Source organism: Patagioenas fasciata, chromosome 2, assembly GCF_037038585.1.
Source record: "Patagioenas fasciata isolate bPatFas1 chromosome 2, bPatFas1.hap1, whole genome shotgun sequence".
Lineage (NCBI taxonomy): Eukaryota > Metazoa > Chordata > Aves > Columbiformes > Columbidae > Patagioenas > Patagioenas fasciata.
The window spans coordinates 123118261-123136174 of NC_092521.1; the positions used below are offsets into that span (position 1 = coordinate 123118261).

At 37.4% G+C, this 17914-nt stretch overlaps 1 protein-coding gene across 1 annotated transcript in view; it reads left to right on the plus strand.

Moving 5' to 3' along the window:
* The window catches only part of NPHP3 (nephrocystin 3), a 30841-nt gene that overhangs the window by 826 nt on the left and 12101 nt on the right, over positions 1-17914 (plus strand). The window contains exons 2-16 of the mRNA XM_065832224.2: positions 580-705; positions 1974-2124; positions 3610-3762; positions 5103-5236; positions 5960-6120; positions 8053-8200; positions 10005-10079; positions 10641-10820; positions 12045-12148; positions 12838-12952; positions 13826-13969; positions 14516-14613; positions 15309-15411; positions 16006-16088; positions 17092-17230. Of these exons, the coding sequence (XP_065688296.1) occupies positions 580-705; positions 1974-2124; positions 3610-3762; positions 5103-5236; positions 5960-6120; positions 8053-8200; positions 10005-10079; positions 10641-10820; positions 12045-12148; positions 12838-12952; positions 13826-13969; positions 14516-14613; positions 15309-15411; positions 16006-16088; positions 17092-17230 (1914 nt within the window). The remainder of the gene's footprint in view (positions 1-579; positions 706-1973; positions 2125-3609; positions 3763-5102; positions 5237-5959; positions 6121-8052; positions 8201-10004; positions 10080-10640; positions 10821-12044; positions 12149-12837; positions 12953-13825; positions 13970-14515; positions 14614-15308; positions 15412-16005; positions 16089-17091; positions 17231-17914) is intronic.

The window sequence follows — 17914 nt, forward strand, 5'->3', positions numbered from 1 at the left end:
CGCCATCCTGATGAGCCATCAGGGTGTGGCACTGGGGATGGGGACAGCACGATGCACAGACGTCTTTGCCAGAGTAAGGAGAGATGTGGGATGCTGGGATAACGTTGTAGTCAGCCCTGGAAAGTAATCTAAAGGCTTTTATCTTATGAGGAGCAGCTGGGGGAACTGGTGCTGTTTAGCCTGGAGGAAAGGAGGCTGAGGGGAGACCTGATTGCTCTCTACAACTACCTGAAAGGAGGTTGTAGCATGGAGGGTGTTGGTGTCTGTTCCCAAGTAGCAGTGATAGGAAGAGAGGAAATGGCCTCAAGTTGCGCCAGGGGAGGTTTAGATTGGATATTAGGAAAAAATTCTTCATGGAAAGGGTTGTCAGGCATTGGGACAGGCTGCCCAGGGAAGTGGTGGAGTCACCATCTCTGGAGATGTTTAAAAGGTGTTTAGATGAGTTTCTTAGGGACATGGTTTAGTGTTAGAGTTAGGTTATGGTTGGACTCAATGATCCTGCGAGTCTCCTCCAACCAAAATGATTCTATGATTAGCTGTTACTTTCACTCGGAAAAATGGTATATTAAATGTTTTCAGGCACTTCAGAAAACTTACCAGAAAATACTGAGAGAGAAAGAAAGTGCATTAGAAGCTAAATACCAAGCCATGGAGAGAGCTGCTACTTTTGAACATGATCGAGACAAGGTCAAAAGGCAATTCAAGGTATGGCTTGATTTTTCTTTTTCTGGAAAAATGACCAAAAAAAGATACATGTCACTTGGTCACATTCCTCCAAGGAACTCTTCTCCAACAGCTTTCATGAAGACCTCTCTTCTTAAAAAAAAAACAGAGTATCATAGCTGTAGCTGTCTGTTTCCTTTAAGATGTTCCTATGAAAAATTCTCTGTAAAACTATGAGGAATAAATAGAAAATAACTTTTTAAATATTAAAAAGAGGATATGCAGTGATGCGTCTTAAACTGAATTCCTGCGTTGTTTGAGTACAGGAATACGTTCATATTTGAGAGTGAAAAGAAAACGTGGGCTGTAATCTGACTCATGCTGAAGGAATGTATAAACACAGAATTCCATTTTTTTTTAAATCAGTTTTATATTTAGCATTGTCATGTTTAACACTTATAGCTTACATTAAAGGAAAGTGTGTAATAGTACTTCTCTTTTGGCCGCTAAAATATGATAGCCACTTAAAGACAAAAGTCTTTTCACTTTCTGGAGGGATGACTTGAAAGACCAAGCTGATGCTTCTGCTTTTCCCTTCCTTCAGATGATGGTAGTTCTGCCACTCAAAACAGGGCAATACATCCTGTTTTTTTACAGTTTTCAAGATTCTTGATATCGTTAATTGTAACAGGCATTAATGTTCGGCAGATATATAAAAAGAGGATTGGTTTTGACCTTATCTGAGGAAATGAGACTTGAAGATTTCAGTACTTTGAATTTAAATCTAAATCTGTGTTTTCTTCTTCACATGATGGTAAAGTTTTACAAACAGGACAGCTGGAGGTGTTTGATCACTTTCTGTCTTAGGAAATTTCAATTTCTGCAACAATAACAACAAAATACAAGATTATATGCAAATGTAAAAAAAAATACATGGAAGAATAAAAGGGAACTTTGAAAAAAATTATTATATGTAGTGATTTTAGAAGACAATAAACTTTAAAAGGTGAGGAAAGTTACTTGCTGTTTTTAATGAATTTCCTATACTAATGCAGACTTCTGTCTTTCAGAAGAGTATGCTAAGGTTTAAAATGGTAAGATTTTAAAAATTAGATCATTTAAAACTATGGTTTTTTGCTCATTTATAGGCTTCTGATGGCTTCTTGTTCACATTTTCCTGCCTTTGCCTGCTAATGGCATGCTAGAAACTTATTTTTCCAGTTGAAAGCAGATAACATTAATTCAGGAACTGCTATTGAATTTTAAAAGGTTTATGGTTTGTATTTTTTTTTTTTATTTCCTGCATGTAGATTTTTAGAGAAACTAAAGAAAATGAGATTCAGGACTTACTGAGGGCCAAACGAGAGTTAGAAGCAAAACTTCAGAGACTGCAGGCCCAGGGAATCCATGTGTTTGATCCTGAAGAGTCTGATTCTGACGATAATTGTACAGATGTTACAGGTGAGAATCCCCAGCATTTTGTGTTGGGACGTGACTGAAGTCTCTGAATAGTAAAGCATAATACATATATTTATGTTCTTTTGAAAAAAGTTTTATTAATCCAAGTGAAAAGCAACAAAGTAGTTTGAAGGGTAAAAGCAGCTGACTTTTCAAGCTTGGTTTAGATTGTGGGAACCCCGTGTTTCTGGTCTTACGAATGAATAGATGAAGAAAACAAAGCACTGTCTAGACAGTGTGACTTGTACATTTTAAAAAAATTATTCCATGAACAATTCTGAGTTTTCTGATTCTAGATCTGAAAAGATTGTGTTCCAAACAATCCAAAATGCACACCCAAAACTAGAGAGAATCTTAGGTAGACTTACTGTCTATGGATCATGAAGTATGCCAGTCTCAGCTATTGGACTTTACAGAATAGCAGAGTTAGATATTTAACAAACATGATCTGAACAGAAGAGTCATTTAATTCAATAAATTTTTTTGATAGGGAAGCCCTAGGAAACATAATGTCATAAAAGGCAAAACCTTGTGTGTGCTGTAAGAGGTATTTGACAACATGAGAAGGATTCAGATAGGTATGTGATCAGTCCTCTGATTCAAAATCGAGCAACAGTTGCAGCAGACAGTTAGCACCTTAATGCTCTTAAGGACGGCCACCATTGCTTCTTGCACCACTGAGGAGAAAATGCATGCAGGTGCTGTTGCATAACCTTTGTTTTGCTTATTGAGTTATATCAACAGTCACATCTTGGCAGGAATATAAATATGCAGTCTTTAAAAGTGGGAATATTGCAAAATGCACTGATTGGCTTTTTGAATAGTAATTATGCATTTGATGAACTTTAGTGGTACAGATAGTCTTGTTTTCTTTTATATAATTTTTTCTGTCTTTTGTGTTAGATTAGTTTTTGAATTCGTACTTCCCTTACATTTTTCTAAGTATTTTTCAATTTCCTGATTTTCTCCACAAAAGATTTATTTAATGTCTTGAAAGTTGTATACTGATTGGCAGAAGTGTAATACAAGCATCTTACGAAGAGATAACTGGGAAAGCTCTTCCGCACAGCACAGAAAATACATTTCAGTCCTGACATACAGCCCCTTCGTACTTTTTCAGTACTGGATCATTCCTGAACAAAAGTTATCAATTTTGTCGTGTGCACAAATGACTGCAGCAATGCTGTGAACTGTTTTTCTGATTTGTAATGCTAGTCAACATTTGAACCCAACAGATACGAGCAATCCATATAACAAATGTTAACAAATAACCTCATCCTTTAGCAGTGGGGCTTCTCGTTAACTTTGGACAAGCTCCCGTTTAGAACTGTCGGACAAAAAGGTGTGAGCAAATCTTCTAGAGGAGAAAAAAATCATGTTCAGTGGCAAATGGGAGTAGGTTTCAGCTGGAGTATTTAAGACTAAACAATATATCTTTTTCAGTGACAATGAAGAGGATTTTTTTTGTTGTTGTTTTCCAATTATTAGCTACTGGGGCACAATCTGAATACTGGAATGGAGGAGTTTTGGGAAGTGAGCCATCCATGGGTAGTATGATGCAACTTCAGCAGTCATTCAGAGGGCCTGAATTTGCTCATAGCTCCATAGACGTTGAGGGACCATTTGCAAATATAAACAGGGGTAAGTAATGGTGGTTTGCTTTGCTGGGATTATAGGTTTCTATGTCATTTTTCTATCCGTTCCTAAGTACTTTTGTTCTTCCTTATCTCCTGTTCTGTCCATTCTGGGGTTATTTGGTGGAAGAGTTATTTGGAATTCTTCTCTGTAAAAATAAAAGGAGCTATAGCTGTACATGCAAAGTTATGTTTAATATACTTAGTGACTACAGTATGTGCAGCAGTGATTGTAGCAAAGAGCAACGAATGGTACTTTGTTGTAAGTAAACCAAATACCATATTGCTGCTTGTGTTGACTAAGGAAGATAGTAATCTTTCTTTCAATGTCTGCTGGCTTTTTTTTAACCATTTATATTCAATTTCTCTACTTCCTGAATATGAATGTTACATTCATATTAGAATAAACTGCATCCCTGTTTTTTTTCATTGGATTTGCATGCATTTTCTCTCTACTTAGGGGGTCATTTATGGAAATCTGATTGCAAGACCAAGGTGTATGCATTGTTATGTGAATCAGTGGTGGATAATTTCTTATCAATAATTGTTGCTTGTGAACTTTGTTTTCCAAATGACCTCTTGCAAATTGTCTTCTGGTGTTCTGCTTTCCCTCACTGTTGTCCTGGTACTGGAACCCCTTCTGCATATGGTTGACTTTGCTGGCAATATCATCCTTTTTTCTGCGATCCTTCAGGCTCTGATTCAGAAGTCTGTGCCTGCAAAGTGGGAGGGAAGGGTCTGCTCTGTGGTGGTTCCAGCTTCATCCACTAAGCCTTTCATCATCCATTGTGGTACTGAAAGGAGAACCTATTCCTATCTTGAAAGAATGACCTACCACAAAATGAAGCACCTAAGAAAGGTTTAAAATTCATTGCTTCTGTAGGGAATTAACATACAGTACTACAGAAAGCAATGGATTTTATCTCAAGAAGAAGTCCCCATAGTGTTTTACTGTCATTTATTCTTGTGGTCTAATTGAAATGCATGTAGATCTGGAGGGAAAAAAATAATGGACTATTATGAATGATTTTATTATTCCTGCATATTTTTATTTATTTTACAACTATCAGCTTGATTTTGTGGATACATTTAATCAATTTAATGGAAATATCATTGTAATGGTAATATGAATATATTTAACGTTGTTGTTTTGCCACATTATTAATTATATGACATTATCAGATGATAAGGCTTCTCTAAATTAAAATTCATAAAATTAGTGTAAAAATGTTACTACCAGTTTGGATAAAATGTAGTATTTGTAAAGTTAAGAGGTGATGACTTATCTGTTACGTAGTGTCATCAGTTGTGAAGATCTCTAGACTGGCATTTTTTTTTCATTGGCAGATGATTGGGATGCTGCTGTTGCCAGTTTATTACAAGTTACTCCTCTGTTTTCCCACTCGCTGTGGAGTAGCACAGTAAGATGTTTTATTATTAGTACTGATGAGACTCAACCAGAAGTGGACATCTTCATTAGAGTGAGTACCTCTTAAACTTACGCTAACTTACATGCTGTTTTGTTTCCACTATTATATTTACTCAGAAATTTGTCTAATATTTCTTCGAAGTTTTAGTAGAATGATAGAATCATTTCAGTTGGAAGAGACCCTCAGGATCATTGAGTGGAACCATAACCTAACTCTAGCACTAAACCATGTCCCTAAGAACCTTGTCTAAATGCTTTTTAAACACCTCCAGGGGTGGTGACTCCACCACTTCCCTGGGCAGCCTGTTCCAATGCCTGACAACCCTTTCCATGAAGAATTTTTTCCTGATATCCAATCTAAACCTCCCCTGATTCAACTTAAGGCCTCTTCTCCTATCACTTGCTACTTAGGAGAAAAGACCAACACCCTCCATTCTACAACCTCCTTTCAGGTAGCTGTAGAGAGCTATCAGGTCCTTCCTCAGCCTCCTTTCCTCCAGGCTAAACAGCCCCAGTTCCCCCAGCTGCTCCTCATCTGGCTTGTGCTCCAGACCCCTCACCAGCTTCATTGCCCTCCTCTGCACTTTCTGTAGTACCTACTACTTCTTGTACCTCTCTGGTAGGTGTAGCCTGATTTCAGTGAAATTAGTGAAAGTATTGTCAAGGACTTCAGGGGAAGAAACCTCCTAGAGAAAAGAAACTGAGATTTATCTAGTAAGTCCTTAGTGCTGTGCATATTTAGTAGTAAAGCACTGTTATTAAAATTTACTTTCAGAACTACTCACCAAAACTTCAGAGAATCTGTGAAACAATGGGGTACTTCTTTCAAGTTGTTAATTTTTCAGCAGAAAATGAAAGGCCTCTTAAGGATGTAATAAAATGGGAAATTGAAAAAAGTTCAGTAGTCATTTTGCTCCTGCATTTAACTTTGCCAAGGTAAGTATTTTTCAGACTAGCTAAGCAAATGGAAACCAGTAATTCATGCTGAATGCACAGCATATTAAAATGTATGTGATATTTTGCTTGGTACATTTCCTAAGCTAGTGTCTTCTGAGTGATATTCCTTCAGACTTTAGGCTTGCTTGTACAGACAGCTAAAAGAATATATCAGCTTTGTATAATTTCCTTTTTCTTGTAGCTACAGATTCTCTTCAGATACAGCTAGAAAGATGTCCTCCTAATATAGAAATGTTTTGCTTCCCAAGGGCAGCTCTCTGTCGTGGGTATTTCTGGAGTCTTAGGAATTCAAGATGCCTGGTGTGAATGTCCACAGTGTTTTTCATTTGCTTACCTAGCCTTACATCTGTCTGTGGTATTTTGATTTTATTCTGCCACGTTACTTTCTATCTTTGGCTGTTTTTTGGACTGATTTCATGGCTAACTTTCTACAGCTTAATGTACTGAAGTCATGATGCTTTATGACAAATGGTCATGCACTGTGTTCTTTTTGTTTAATGAGTAATTTCCTGACCCTCTAGAAGAAGAAACATAACTTACCAAATGAAAAACAACAAACTAGGGATACTTTTAGAATTGTGTTAGGACTCTTCCTGTTATACATTTGGGAATTTTGGGCAGAGTTTGGTTTTGATATTTGGAGGAAGGAGGGGTGTCCCTTTGCTGAAGAAGAGAGAAAAAGGGATTAGAAAAGTTAATATTAAGGATCACAGAGTAGTCATTCCAAAACATCTGTATGAATGCAAAAATCTGAAAATACTGATATGCATTAAGTTTCATATTAGGTGTAGATTTTGAACTCCAGGGATTTCAAATACTGTTATATTAGTAAAGCTCTTGTATTAGCTAGACCTTCTGTTTCTGTAAATAAAACATCTGTCTCCAGAGAATTAAATGCTGGTATAAGGTAGTAGTAGCTAAGATTTACAACAGTGGAGTGCTTCTGGGAACAACCAGATACCACAGAAGATGTCAATTCGTTTTCATAGAGGGATAAGACTAGAGCTGCCATACGTTTATGCTCTTGGAAAGATAATGTCAGCTGCTGAGGGTATATTGGTACTCTGAGGGGATACTGTTGCTAAATAACCTGGTATTATGTATGTGGGTCACAAGTGTTTAAGAAAGAAATACAAAAACAGAAACAACCTGAAACCAAAACACACAGACACAAAATACAAACAAACCAACCAAACCAACCAAACAAAAAAACACCACCACAAAGGAGTGTTCCTCCCTACAGTCTTCACTTAGAGTTTCTTTTAGATAGACTGTGATGAAAATTGTAGTGCTCATATAAAGAACATAATATTTGAGAGATTCTGTGTGCTGTTTTCAGCATTCCAGAGTTGTATAGTTCCTTCTGTGGAACAGCAATAGATTTTTGGGAATGATATCCATAGATATCATTCACATGTATAAATACAAAGTGCTTTTGAGTTTAGAGGTGTGTATTTCAAGCCCTATAAATTGAAAGACTCTTCTACAAGTACTAAAGGACTTTCCTAAAAAGATCGAGGAATAGAACAGAGCCTTCAAATAAATGATAGCAGAGCATGCATATGATGCTTATTAATTCTGTGTGAATCCATGTTCTTTCTGTGTATTACCTTTCACTCTACCTATTGGTATGACAGGAAGATCAGCTTTTAATTTACAAAGCAATAATCATAGAAATTAATAAATGGCTTAAATGTGTTTGGTACAAGTAGCATACATTTCTCTCTTATCTCTTTCTTGCTTCAGAGTTTACCTTAAATTCTCTGCTGAAGTATTTTCTTGCCCTTTGTTGTAAATAGATGTGACTTTTGAATTAGATTTTGCAGTGAAACCCAGCTTTGGAGCTCCTGTTGATTGAACTGTTTACTACAGCAGTGTAATATAGCACAAGAATGCTGATTTCCAATCTAGTTGTTTGTTGGAGGATTGCGAAGAAGCCTTTTTGAGAAATCCAGAAGAAAAGCCCCGGCTAATTTACCATAGAAAGGAGGATGGCAGAGTCAGTTCCATCTCAGTGCAACAGCTAATTGAGCAAATTTCTTCCGTGAACAAAGCAAAGGTATGGCATTGTGAAGAGTGTTGAATTTCCCTACTGTAAACAACCTCAAGTACTAGCAGTCCCAGATTTTAGGAGAAATTGCATTACTCTCAGTGCTCATTATACAAGCAGATTGATGAAGCTGAAATTAATGAATGTTATGAAATTTTAATTAGCAGGGGAGAGAAAAAGCCACTATATTTTCACAGAAAAAAAATCCCTGTTTTATAGGGATAGAATTTCTCACCTGGGTTTACCCATTTAAATGACAAAGTTGTTTATCTAAGACACTTCTGTAGCCACTGAGGAGAAAGAAGTGTACCTCCAGAGGGATTCCTCTCATCTGAAAATAGATAATGGAATTAATCACAGAATGGTTTGGGTTGGAAAGGACCTTAAAGACCACCTCGTTCCAGCCCCCTTGCTATTGTCAGGGATGCCTTGCTCTAGACCTGGTTGCTCAAACCCCATCCAACCTGGTCTTGAACACTTCCAGGGATGGGACATCCACAGCTTCTATGGGCAACCTGTTCCAGTGCCTCTACACCCTTATATTGAAATCTGCCAGTACCCGCAGAAATCTGTAGCACCCACAGACGCATCTCATGAGGTCTCATGAACTTATGCACATTCAAGTTCTTTAGATGATCCTGAACCTGGTCTTCTCCTACAGTGGTCAGTTGTTCATTGTCCCAGGCCCTGCCTTTGCCTTCTGGGACTTGGGTGGTTTGACTATAGCACTTGCCAGTGAAGACTGAGGCAAAAAAGGTCATTGAGTACCTCAGCATTTTCCGTAACCTGGGTAACCAGGTCTCCCTTTTCCTTCTGGAGAGAGCCACATTTTCCCTAGTCTTCATTTATCATCAGTATACATATTGAAGATTTTCTTGTTGCTCTTGATGTCTCTGGCCAGTTTTAATTCTATCAGGGCTTTAATTTTCCTAACCTGACCCCTGGCTGCTCAGACACTTTCTCTGTATTCCTTTCAAGCTACCTGTCCTTGGTTCTACCCTGTGTAGGCTTCTTTGTTGTGTTTGGGTTAGTCCAGGAGTTCCTTGTTCATTCATGCTGGCTTCCTGGTGATTTTACCTGACTTCCTCTTTGCTGGGATACATCGCGCCTGAGCTCGAAGGAGGTGATCCTTGAATATTAACCAGATTTCTTGGGCGACTCTCCCTCCAGGGTGTTACATGTGGTACTCTACCAAGCAGATCCCTGAAGAGGCCAAAGTCTGCCCTCCTGAAGTCCAGGGTAGTGAGCTTGTTGTGAGATCTCCTCACTGCCCAAAGGATCTTGAACTCCAGTGTTTCATGATCACTACAGCCAAGGCTGCCCTTGAGCTTCACATTCCCTACCAGTCCCTCCTTGTTGGTGAGAACACGGTCCAGCAGAACAACTCTCCTCTTTGGCTCCTCTGTCACTTGGAGAAGGAAGTTAATCATCAGCACATTTCAGGAACCTCCTGGATTGCTTATGCCCTGCTGTATTGTCCCTCCAACATAAACTGGGGTGGTTGAAGTCCCCCGTGAGGACCAGGGCTTGTGAACATGAGGCAGCACCTATCTGTGTATAGGGGACCTCATGTGCTTGATCATCCTGGTTGGGTGCCCTGTAGCAGACCCCTGCTATCAGTTGACATTTATTTCTCTCTACAGAGAGAACTCTTGAGAACAGCTGAAACTAGGTGCCCAACAAAGTGAATCCTACCTAAGAAATGCAACAGAATGGGATTTAAATGTGTTCCATAATGTTTTTATTGGAAGTCCTAGATACTGTTCCCAACTGGATTCAGAGTTGTGTCATGCTTTGCCATTTACTTTTTCAGATGATTGATCATAATGGAGGTGTGGAGGAAGGAGCATATGAGATCTATAGTTGTGTGGAAAAGATAATTAAACAGGTAGAGTACATGATGCATTTCAGCTTTTTCTGTTCCTTCTCTGATTCATAATCTTAAATGATGTCAGTGTGATTACTATATGCTACTTAGATGTAATTCAAACAATCTTTTTGTGTTTTATCGTTCATGTCTGGCAAGCAAAGAAATCTTCAAGTGGAAAATGAAAACCAAAACTGGGCAGTGTTTTTATGGACAGAAGTAGAAATAACAGGGCAAAGAGATCTGTTTGTAGCCTAAATTATCTTTTAATTTCTCTTCATCCATATTATAGCATAAGGAAAAATTGTATATTAGATTCTCTCCTTATCATTCCTTGTGGTGAGTTGCTTCCACTATGAGAAGACTATAAACAATGTTTTGAGACCTGTGCATTCAGAATTATTTTGGTTTCATCTAATTTCTCATCTATTTATGTTCTCTGCTAGCCTAGAAGGAAATGAGTGTATTGATCTTAGTAGAGCCACACTCATGTACAGTGGAATTGAGACTTAACACCAAATGTGCCTGAGCTGTTAAGAATTACAGTTGCAGTTTTCTCCTTGTCATTTTCTTTTTGCTTAGGATATATTGGGGTGTGAAATGACAGAACTAGAAGGCAAGGATTTGGGTAATAAGGAAGAGTCCGCTGCTCCTGAAGAAGAAGTTTTTGGTGATGTATTGTGGGATGCACATGATGAACAGGAACAGATGGAAGCTTTTCAGCAGGCCTCTAATTCAACATGTGAGCTGGGATTTGAGAAAGTAAGTGCACTGGAAATGTATATGGACAGAGAAAGTCATCACTCACTTCTGTCTCTCGTTAGGGAAGATGTACTTCTACAGAAGAAGCTGTGTCTTGAGAGTATCCTTGACGCTATTACTCCTTAGGCCAGAAGAAGCCATATGTCTTGTATAGATGACATATTTGTTTTCTAGGAGAGATGCCAGTTTGTGTGTTGTTGAATGACATTGATGAAGAAGCAGTCATTCCTACACTGGGGAAAAGCACTGTAACAGTGTGCCAGAAGTAGGGTGTCCTCCTAGGCTTTGGTTGTCAGCAGAAAAGGCTCTGAACGCCTTTTTTATTTTTTTGAGGCCATCCAAGCTGTGTCTTGACAGCTGGAGTTAGGTCTTTCAGAGGTGACTAATGAGAAGATTTCATCTCATCAAGCAGCCATGCGTATATGAGAAGAACACAGGAAACTTAAAAGTACAGAGCTGCTGAATAGCTCCATACTTATTACTTGAAATAAAATTTTTGAAATATTTCAAATTGGTGGTACCAGGAACAGTTATATTTATGGAAGGTATAGTAAATATAAGAAGAAAAAACATTAAAGTGATCATGGAAAGTGACGTGACAGTTTATTTGGACAACATTACTTAATGTTACAATGTAACATAAGCATGCAGTTTCTGTGATACTATATTTAAATTTTTAGTAGCCCTATTTTACTAGTACAATTTATTATTTTACTTCATGACTTGTATGCTGGCAATGGTTTGGAGAATTGTGTCCTCTTTACTACACTCTAGAACAGTAAAATAATAGAACAGTGATAGAAAAAATACCTATTTGTATCTTAATGCACCTCCACTTCTTTTTTGCAGACAAAATATTTCTCCCAAGTGGATGAAGGGTGGTTTGTGTTCTTGTCATCCTGAACTCTGCTACAGCACTCTTGGGCATTCATGTGGTGTGCCTCAAAATATCATTCATGGCAACTTTGAAGGCAACCATATCCAGTGCAGTGGAGTAGTTTGGGGAGATGGGGGTGAGGAAGCCTGAACAACATAGTACCCAATTGCTCGCCTGTAGTAACACTAATTCAGTTTATTAGCATTTCAGTATTTATTCCCTTACCTGTACATGTGTTTTGTACCTAGATTGTTTATATCACCAAGCACTACGTATCTCCCTTAAACAGTGGAATATTTGTAATGATTGTGGTTTGGTTTTTTGTTGTGTTTTTTTTTTTTTTTTAGTATTTTGAACGTCTAAATGACCTAGTAGCAGCACCAGCACCAATTCCGCCTCTGCTCGTATCAGGAGGACCAGGCTCTGGGAAATCTCTTCTTCTGTCAAAATGGTAGTTTAACCTTTTTTTTTTTTTTTTTTTAATATGAATGAAACTTAAGAAAAAAGGTTCCATTACATTTTAAATATCGTATCAGTTTAATTAGAGATAAAATGGGAGCATTTACAAAGCAATGAAGTTATAGAAGCATCCTGGAAAGATTCGTAATAACTGAGTAGGTAGTGCCATCTGGACTGCCTTTCACATCTTCCCAGCTCCAGTTGCAACACTCTACAGCTCTGTCTTTGCACAGCATTAAGAAGTGGTTTCAGTAGCTCAATAGTGTTGCCTATCTCTGATAAACAAGAGAGGTCCTTTGGAGTCTTTTAAAGTGAAATAAAGGAAAGACCAAACCTAATAATTTATCATAGAAATACATTTTATCGTCACTTGTAGGCTATGACAAAATTTGCTGACATAAAAATAAATGGGTAGTGTCATTAGTTCTTGAAAACTTAGTGACATGTGATTGTCCAATGCCAGGAAGGGCACTTGTCAGTACTGTAGAAAGCTGAAGTGGAATCTCACATAAAAAGTTCAATTATAGCTCAAGAAATGCCTATCCTATTTTGTAAGATAAACATGGAACACGTCTAGGTCAGACACTCTGTCCTTTGGCAAAACTGGTTGTTTTTTCTTTGAGATATATTTGCAAAATTATAGTCCGTTAAGTGCCTTTTGTTTTTTCCTTCTCTCATTAGGATTCAATTGCAACAGAAGCATTCGCCAAACACACTAATTCTTTATCACTTTGTTGGGAGGCCCATGTCTACTAGTTCGGAATCTGCATTGATAATTAAGCGTCTTACTTTAAAGGTATGCTGTATTTGTACATACCTTGTATTGTATGATTCTTTGGAAAGTGCCTGTGTGTGTATGTCAAAAGATAACATTTGCTCTACAGGATTTCTACATCAGTTAAGAGTAATACAAATGTAAAGCGCTATGGAATGGGGCATCTGATCCTATATATTGAATGCAGATCAATTAAACAGCATCACTGGGATATTTTAATAGATTTCCATTAGCAGTTATGCTTCCAGTGACCTATATTGATGGCTTATAAAACCATATAAGCTTCTTCCAAAATTTCCTGCCATCTGGCCAATGAGAGAGGCAGGTGGTACCTCTTCTGGCTTTGTGTTTAGGAACCTGAGGCTGTATTCACAAGTTGGCACCGTATCATTCCTAGACTAGTTTCTCTCCTATGTTTATTTATTTTTAAATTATGAGTTAGATATGTGGGGAATAAGTGAGGAGTATTTTTGTAGCAGGGTCTGAGCTTTCTTTTTCTTTCACAGGGTGGCACTAAGAACCTCACAGAACTAAAACCTTTAGAAAAATGAACTCAGTTGTACTCTCCTTCCAGTTTTCTTACGTAGAAGTTTGCCTGTTCAACCCATGAAACTTTTAAGCCCTTTAAGTCTCCAAATTCCTTGTCCTTTGTGCAAACTCAGGTTATCTCTCTAGACTTTACAGAATGAGTTCAGTAAATATTCTTTGTTTTACATATGCCAGCTTTCTGCTTATGCTAGAGGGAAAGAGTTCTGTGTGAACTTGACTAGAAGAATTGCCCAAAATCATATGTAGGGTTGGTTTTTTTTGTGTGTATGTGTCTATAGGACTTCTTTCAACTATCCTAGTTTATTTTTAAGGTAGGATTTGTCATATATGTTTATACTTCTGCAGCTTATGCAACACTCTTGGTTAGTGTCACCTCTGACTTTGGATCCAGCTAAACTTCTGGAAGAGTTTCCTCGCTGGCTGGAAAAACTTTCTGCACGTCATCAAGGCAGCATTATTATAATTATTGATTCTATTGACCAAATACAGGTATGTTTTTGAAATAGCATTTGTCAGTCTAAACAAACTTTGACTGTTGTAATAGATTCAGCTATATGTATCTAATGGAAATATTAATGTTTGTTTTGCTCTGAAGAACACATACAGAAAATGCTTTTGCAAAAAGTGCAGATGAGGTAAAATGCAGTATTTCATTTTTATAGATAAAATATGTGTGTGTTTGTTTGTTTGATTTGGTTTTTTTCCTAAATTTATCTGAACACAATAATTTTTGAGCAGTCCAGTTAGATTATTTGTCTAAAAGTTCAAGGCTGTGAGCTGACTTATTGGGCATGTAAATAGCCTAGTCTTTTGAGGTGAATATTTCAACAATACTATTCCATCTGCTATTTAATGTACAGACATGCTGATAACTATCATTTAGTAACATTTCAAGAACTAAATTGTGAACAATTTTTAAGGACACTGGAGAATGTAAGACTCCTTTCACTGAGCTGTGCAGTTAATAGAATGTATCAACCTTTGGCATTTATTTTGAACAGTCTTTGTATTAAGTAACCAAAATTTGTTTTTAAGCAAGCTGAGAAGCATATGAAATGGCTGATAGATCCACTGCCAGTGAATGTGAGAGTGATTGTATCAGTGAACGTGGAAACATGTCCACAGGCGTGGAGGTATGTTGTATTTCTGAGATGTTTCGAAGTAGCCTGGGTTAGAGTTGTTATTCTAAATTACAACTACTGCTTGAGGAGCAAACTGCCAGATTTGTCAAGATAGAATAAGGTTTTGCAACCGCTGAAGACAGTGAAAGCTTCTTTTGTAACTGCAGTGAGGACAGGTTTTAGGTGTTGTGAAACCAGATTGTGGATAATAATTATAAACTAATATGTCAAATAGATGATGCACAATGCAATTGCTCACCACCTGTCAGTCAATACCCAGCCAGTTTCCAAGCAGCGGTCCCCCCAGCTAAATGTTCCCTAATTTATATTCTGAGCATGATGTCATGTGGTATGGAATATCCCTTTGGCCAGCTGGGGTCAGCTGTCCTGGCCATGTCCCCTCCCAGCTTCTTGTGCATCTCCAGCCTCCTGGCTGAAAAGTCCTTGACTTGTTATAAGCATTGCTTAGCAACATCCAAAATACTCTTGTATTATCAATGTTCTTCTCATACTGAATCCAAAAGTCAGCACTATACCAGCTACTAGGAAGAAAATTAACTCTGTGCCAGCCGAAACCAGGACAAGCTTCAATTACTACTTTGATATAAAACTTTAAAGAGCTCTGGAACTTTGATGGCTTTTTTTTTTTTTCTTTTTGTGTGCTATTTAATAAGGTCTGAACGTAACTTTGTTCTCTCTTACCAAAGGTTGTGGCCCACTCTTCATCTTGATCCACTGAATTCGAAAGATGTTAAATCTCTCATTAGTGCAGAATGTAACTTTGCAAATGTTAAATTGACTAAGGAGCAGGTATGTCTGTTACAGTTCTTCTAAAGTACCTTACTCTTGTATAACTTGTAATTAAAACATGGAAAGATGAAATAAGCACAGCTGCCAAAAGGAAGTATTATATTTGGCTAAGTAAATACTGCTCAAGATGGGACATGGTTTGAGCATTTTTACCCCATGGCTCATAGTGCTCAAACACAGATGGAACAGCATAAATTATTAACACAAAAACAGCGGAGTTGCACATATTGCTGTAAACACGTTCTTTTAATTTAGAGCAATAGAAAGTTTGGTGTTGCATAATACTATAAAAATTATTGGCAGAGTGGGGAAAAAGGTATTTTACCTCTTTCTCTTGGAGACTGATTCTGTAAGGTGATCCTTGAGAGATGTAATGATTAGATCATTGCTTTTTTAATCTTAAATTCAGAAGGATGCCTTCATTTATATACTCCTATAACTAGAAAAAAGCAGTATTTTTTGTGGTAGTTATCGTGTCACAGTCTTGAGATGTTCTAGATAGAAACTTATCTAGAACTTCTATTTCCTTGTCAGTGAACATTTTATTGGTATGGTTAATTTCATCTTGGCTCATGGATTTTCATTCAAATGTAGGAAAAGAAGCTTGAGAGACATTGTCGTTCTGCCGCAACTTGCAATGCTTTATATGTTACTCTCTTGGGCAAAACCATTGCTTGGTAAGTTGAGATGACTGTGCTCATCACTAGATTAGAAGACATAAAGTAGGTTTGTTAGCATTTTGAAATACACTCATTTAACGCAGAACAAATCTCATTAAGAACAAACAGAGCAGTGTACAAAGTTTTCCCACTTCATTAACTGTGAAAACAATGGGAAGAAAGATCAAAGTGTGTACAATCACCATTTTGATAGTAAATGCAGTTCTATCTGTCTGTTTTCAGCTCCTCTGTTTTTATTTTATTTTAATGTTGTTCTGCTTCCTCGGTATGTTAGTTGCTTCAGTGCTTTTTAAAGGTATTTGGAGAATGTGGTATCTTTTTGTTAAACAGTTTAATTCAGGTCTGTTGTATTTACTGATGTACCAGATAGTTTGCCTCATAGATTTTTAATGCTAAATGGAAGTTCGGCAACTGTTTAGTTTAACATCCTGCATATGGTATTTTTCCCTGTAATTCCTGCTGTGGAGGAAATTAATCTTCCCTCTTGTGCAAGGGAATACTTAGTGCATTGCCGTATTATTAACCTAGACTTCATCTTGTTGAGAGAGACACGTTTTTAGTTTAGAGACTCCCAGATGATACACTGGTTGATAATTTACTCTGGGTGACTGATTTTCTTTTTCTTTTTTTTGTTTCTGTTTTATGTCCTAAAATGCTTAATTGATCTTGAAAACATGCTTTGTAAATGCATTAAATGAAACAGCAGCATCTTTATCCAGCCTGATGTTCTTATTTAGTACTCCTGCTGGAGGGAAAAACCACTGCAACACATTTTTTTTTAATAAAAATGTTGCAATTATTTAGAAAAATGAGACAATAGGACAGAAGGTGGCTTTGGGTATTCACCTCTTCTGTGTTTAATCTCACCAGATGCTGTGTACCTTTTAAACACAGTAGGAATTCAGAGCAGTTTTGAGATAGACCTCCTCAGTAGTTTCAATTCATCTTACTCAGCCAAATTTAGTACGCTAAACTGTGCTCTTTTTGTCCTTCTGCATAGTGTCGGAAATACAGGAAATATTGATGAAACCCTTCAACAGTGTTTCCAATGTCAAGACACGGTATCACTGTACAGGCTCATTCTGAGATCAATTCAAGTGTCATTGCAGAGTGATAAAGAGAAAGGTCTTTTGAGAGAGGTAAGCAGAGAATGCATCAATATTTCTACAGGTAATGTATATCCTTCCTGGAAAGAGTGTTTCTTGAAAGTAAATATGTTACGTCGGTTCATATGTATTCAGAGATTACTGTATTATTAGTATAGAAGGAACAGTTTTATTAAGCATATCTATTGCATAACTATAGAACATATGACTGCTTTGTGTTAAATTTCAACCAAGTCATTGTCGAACAAAACAAAGAACTTTTCCACCATAATATGATATAGAATTAGCGCTTCTTTGCCGATCACTACCCTGATCCAATGAGTAACTACACTGAGCATGGTAAATGTAATCAAAAACTGGCATCTTTGAATACAGGGCATCACTTATCAGATTTCTGATTCCTCTTCCTGCCATTGCAGAATTTCCCTGTTGTGTGGAACATTTTTTTTTTTTTTACGAGGACATGATACTCGATAATTGCTAGAATTTCTTTGGTTCTAGCAGCATAAGATCTTCAGCATTCTTACTTACATGGAGATTCCTTGTGATAATGGGGTTATTTTCCCCCAGTGTTTTAGAGAAAAGTCTAAGAAGCCATTTGTTTGGCCCAGAGTGTCCCATTTGGTGCTTTATCTATTAGAATATTAATCCATTAGCACTAAGAGTTATACTTTGAGGACAGAAGAGGGAAAGGGCTTGTGTAGGCGGGATTTTTTT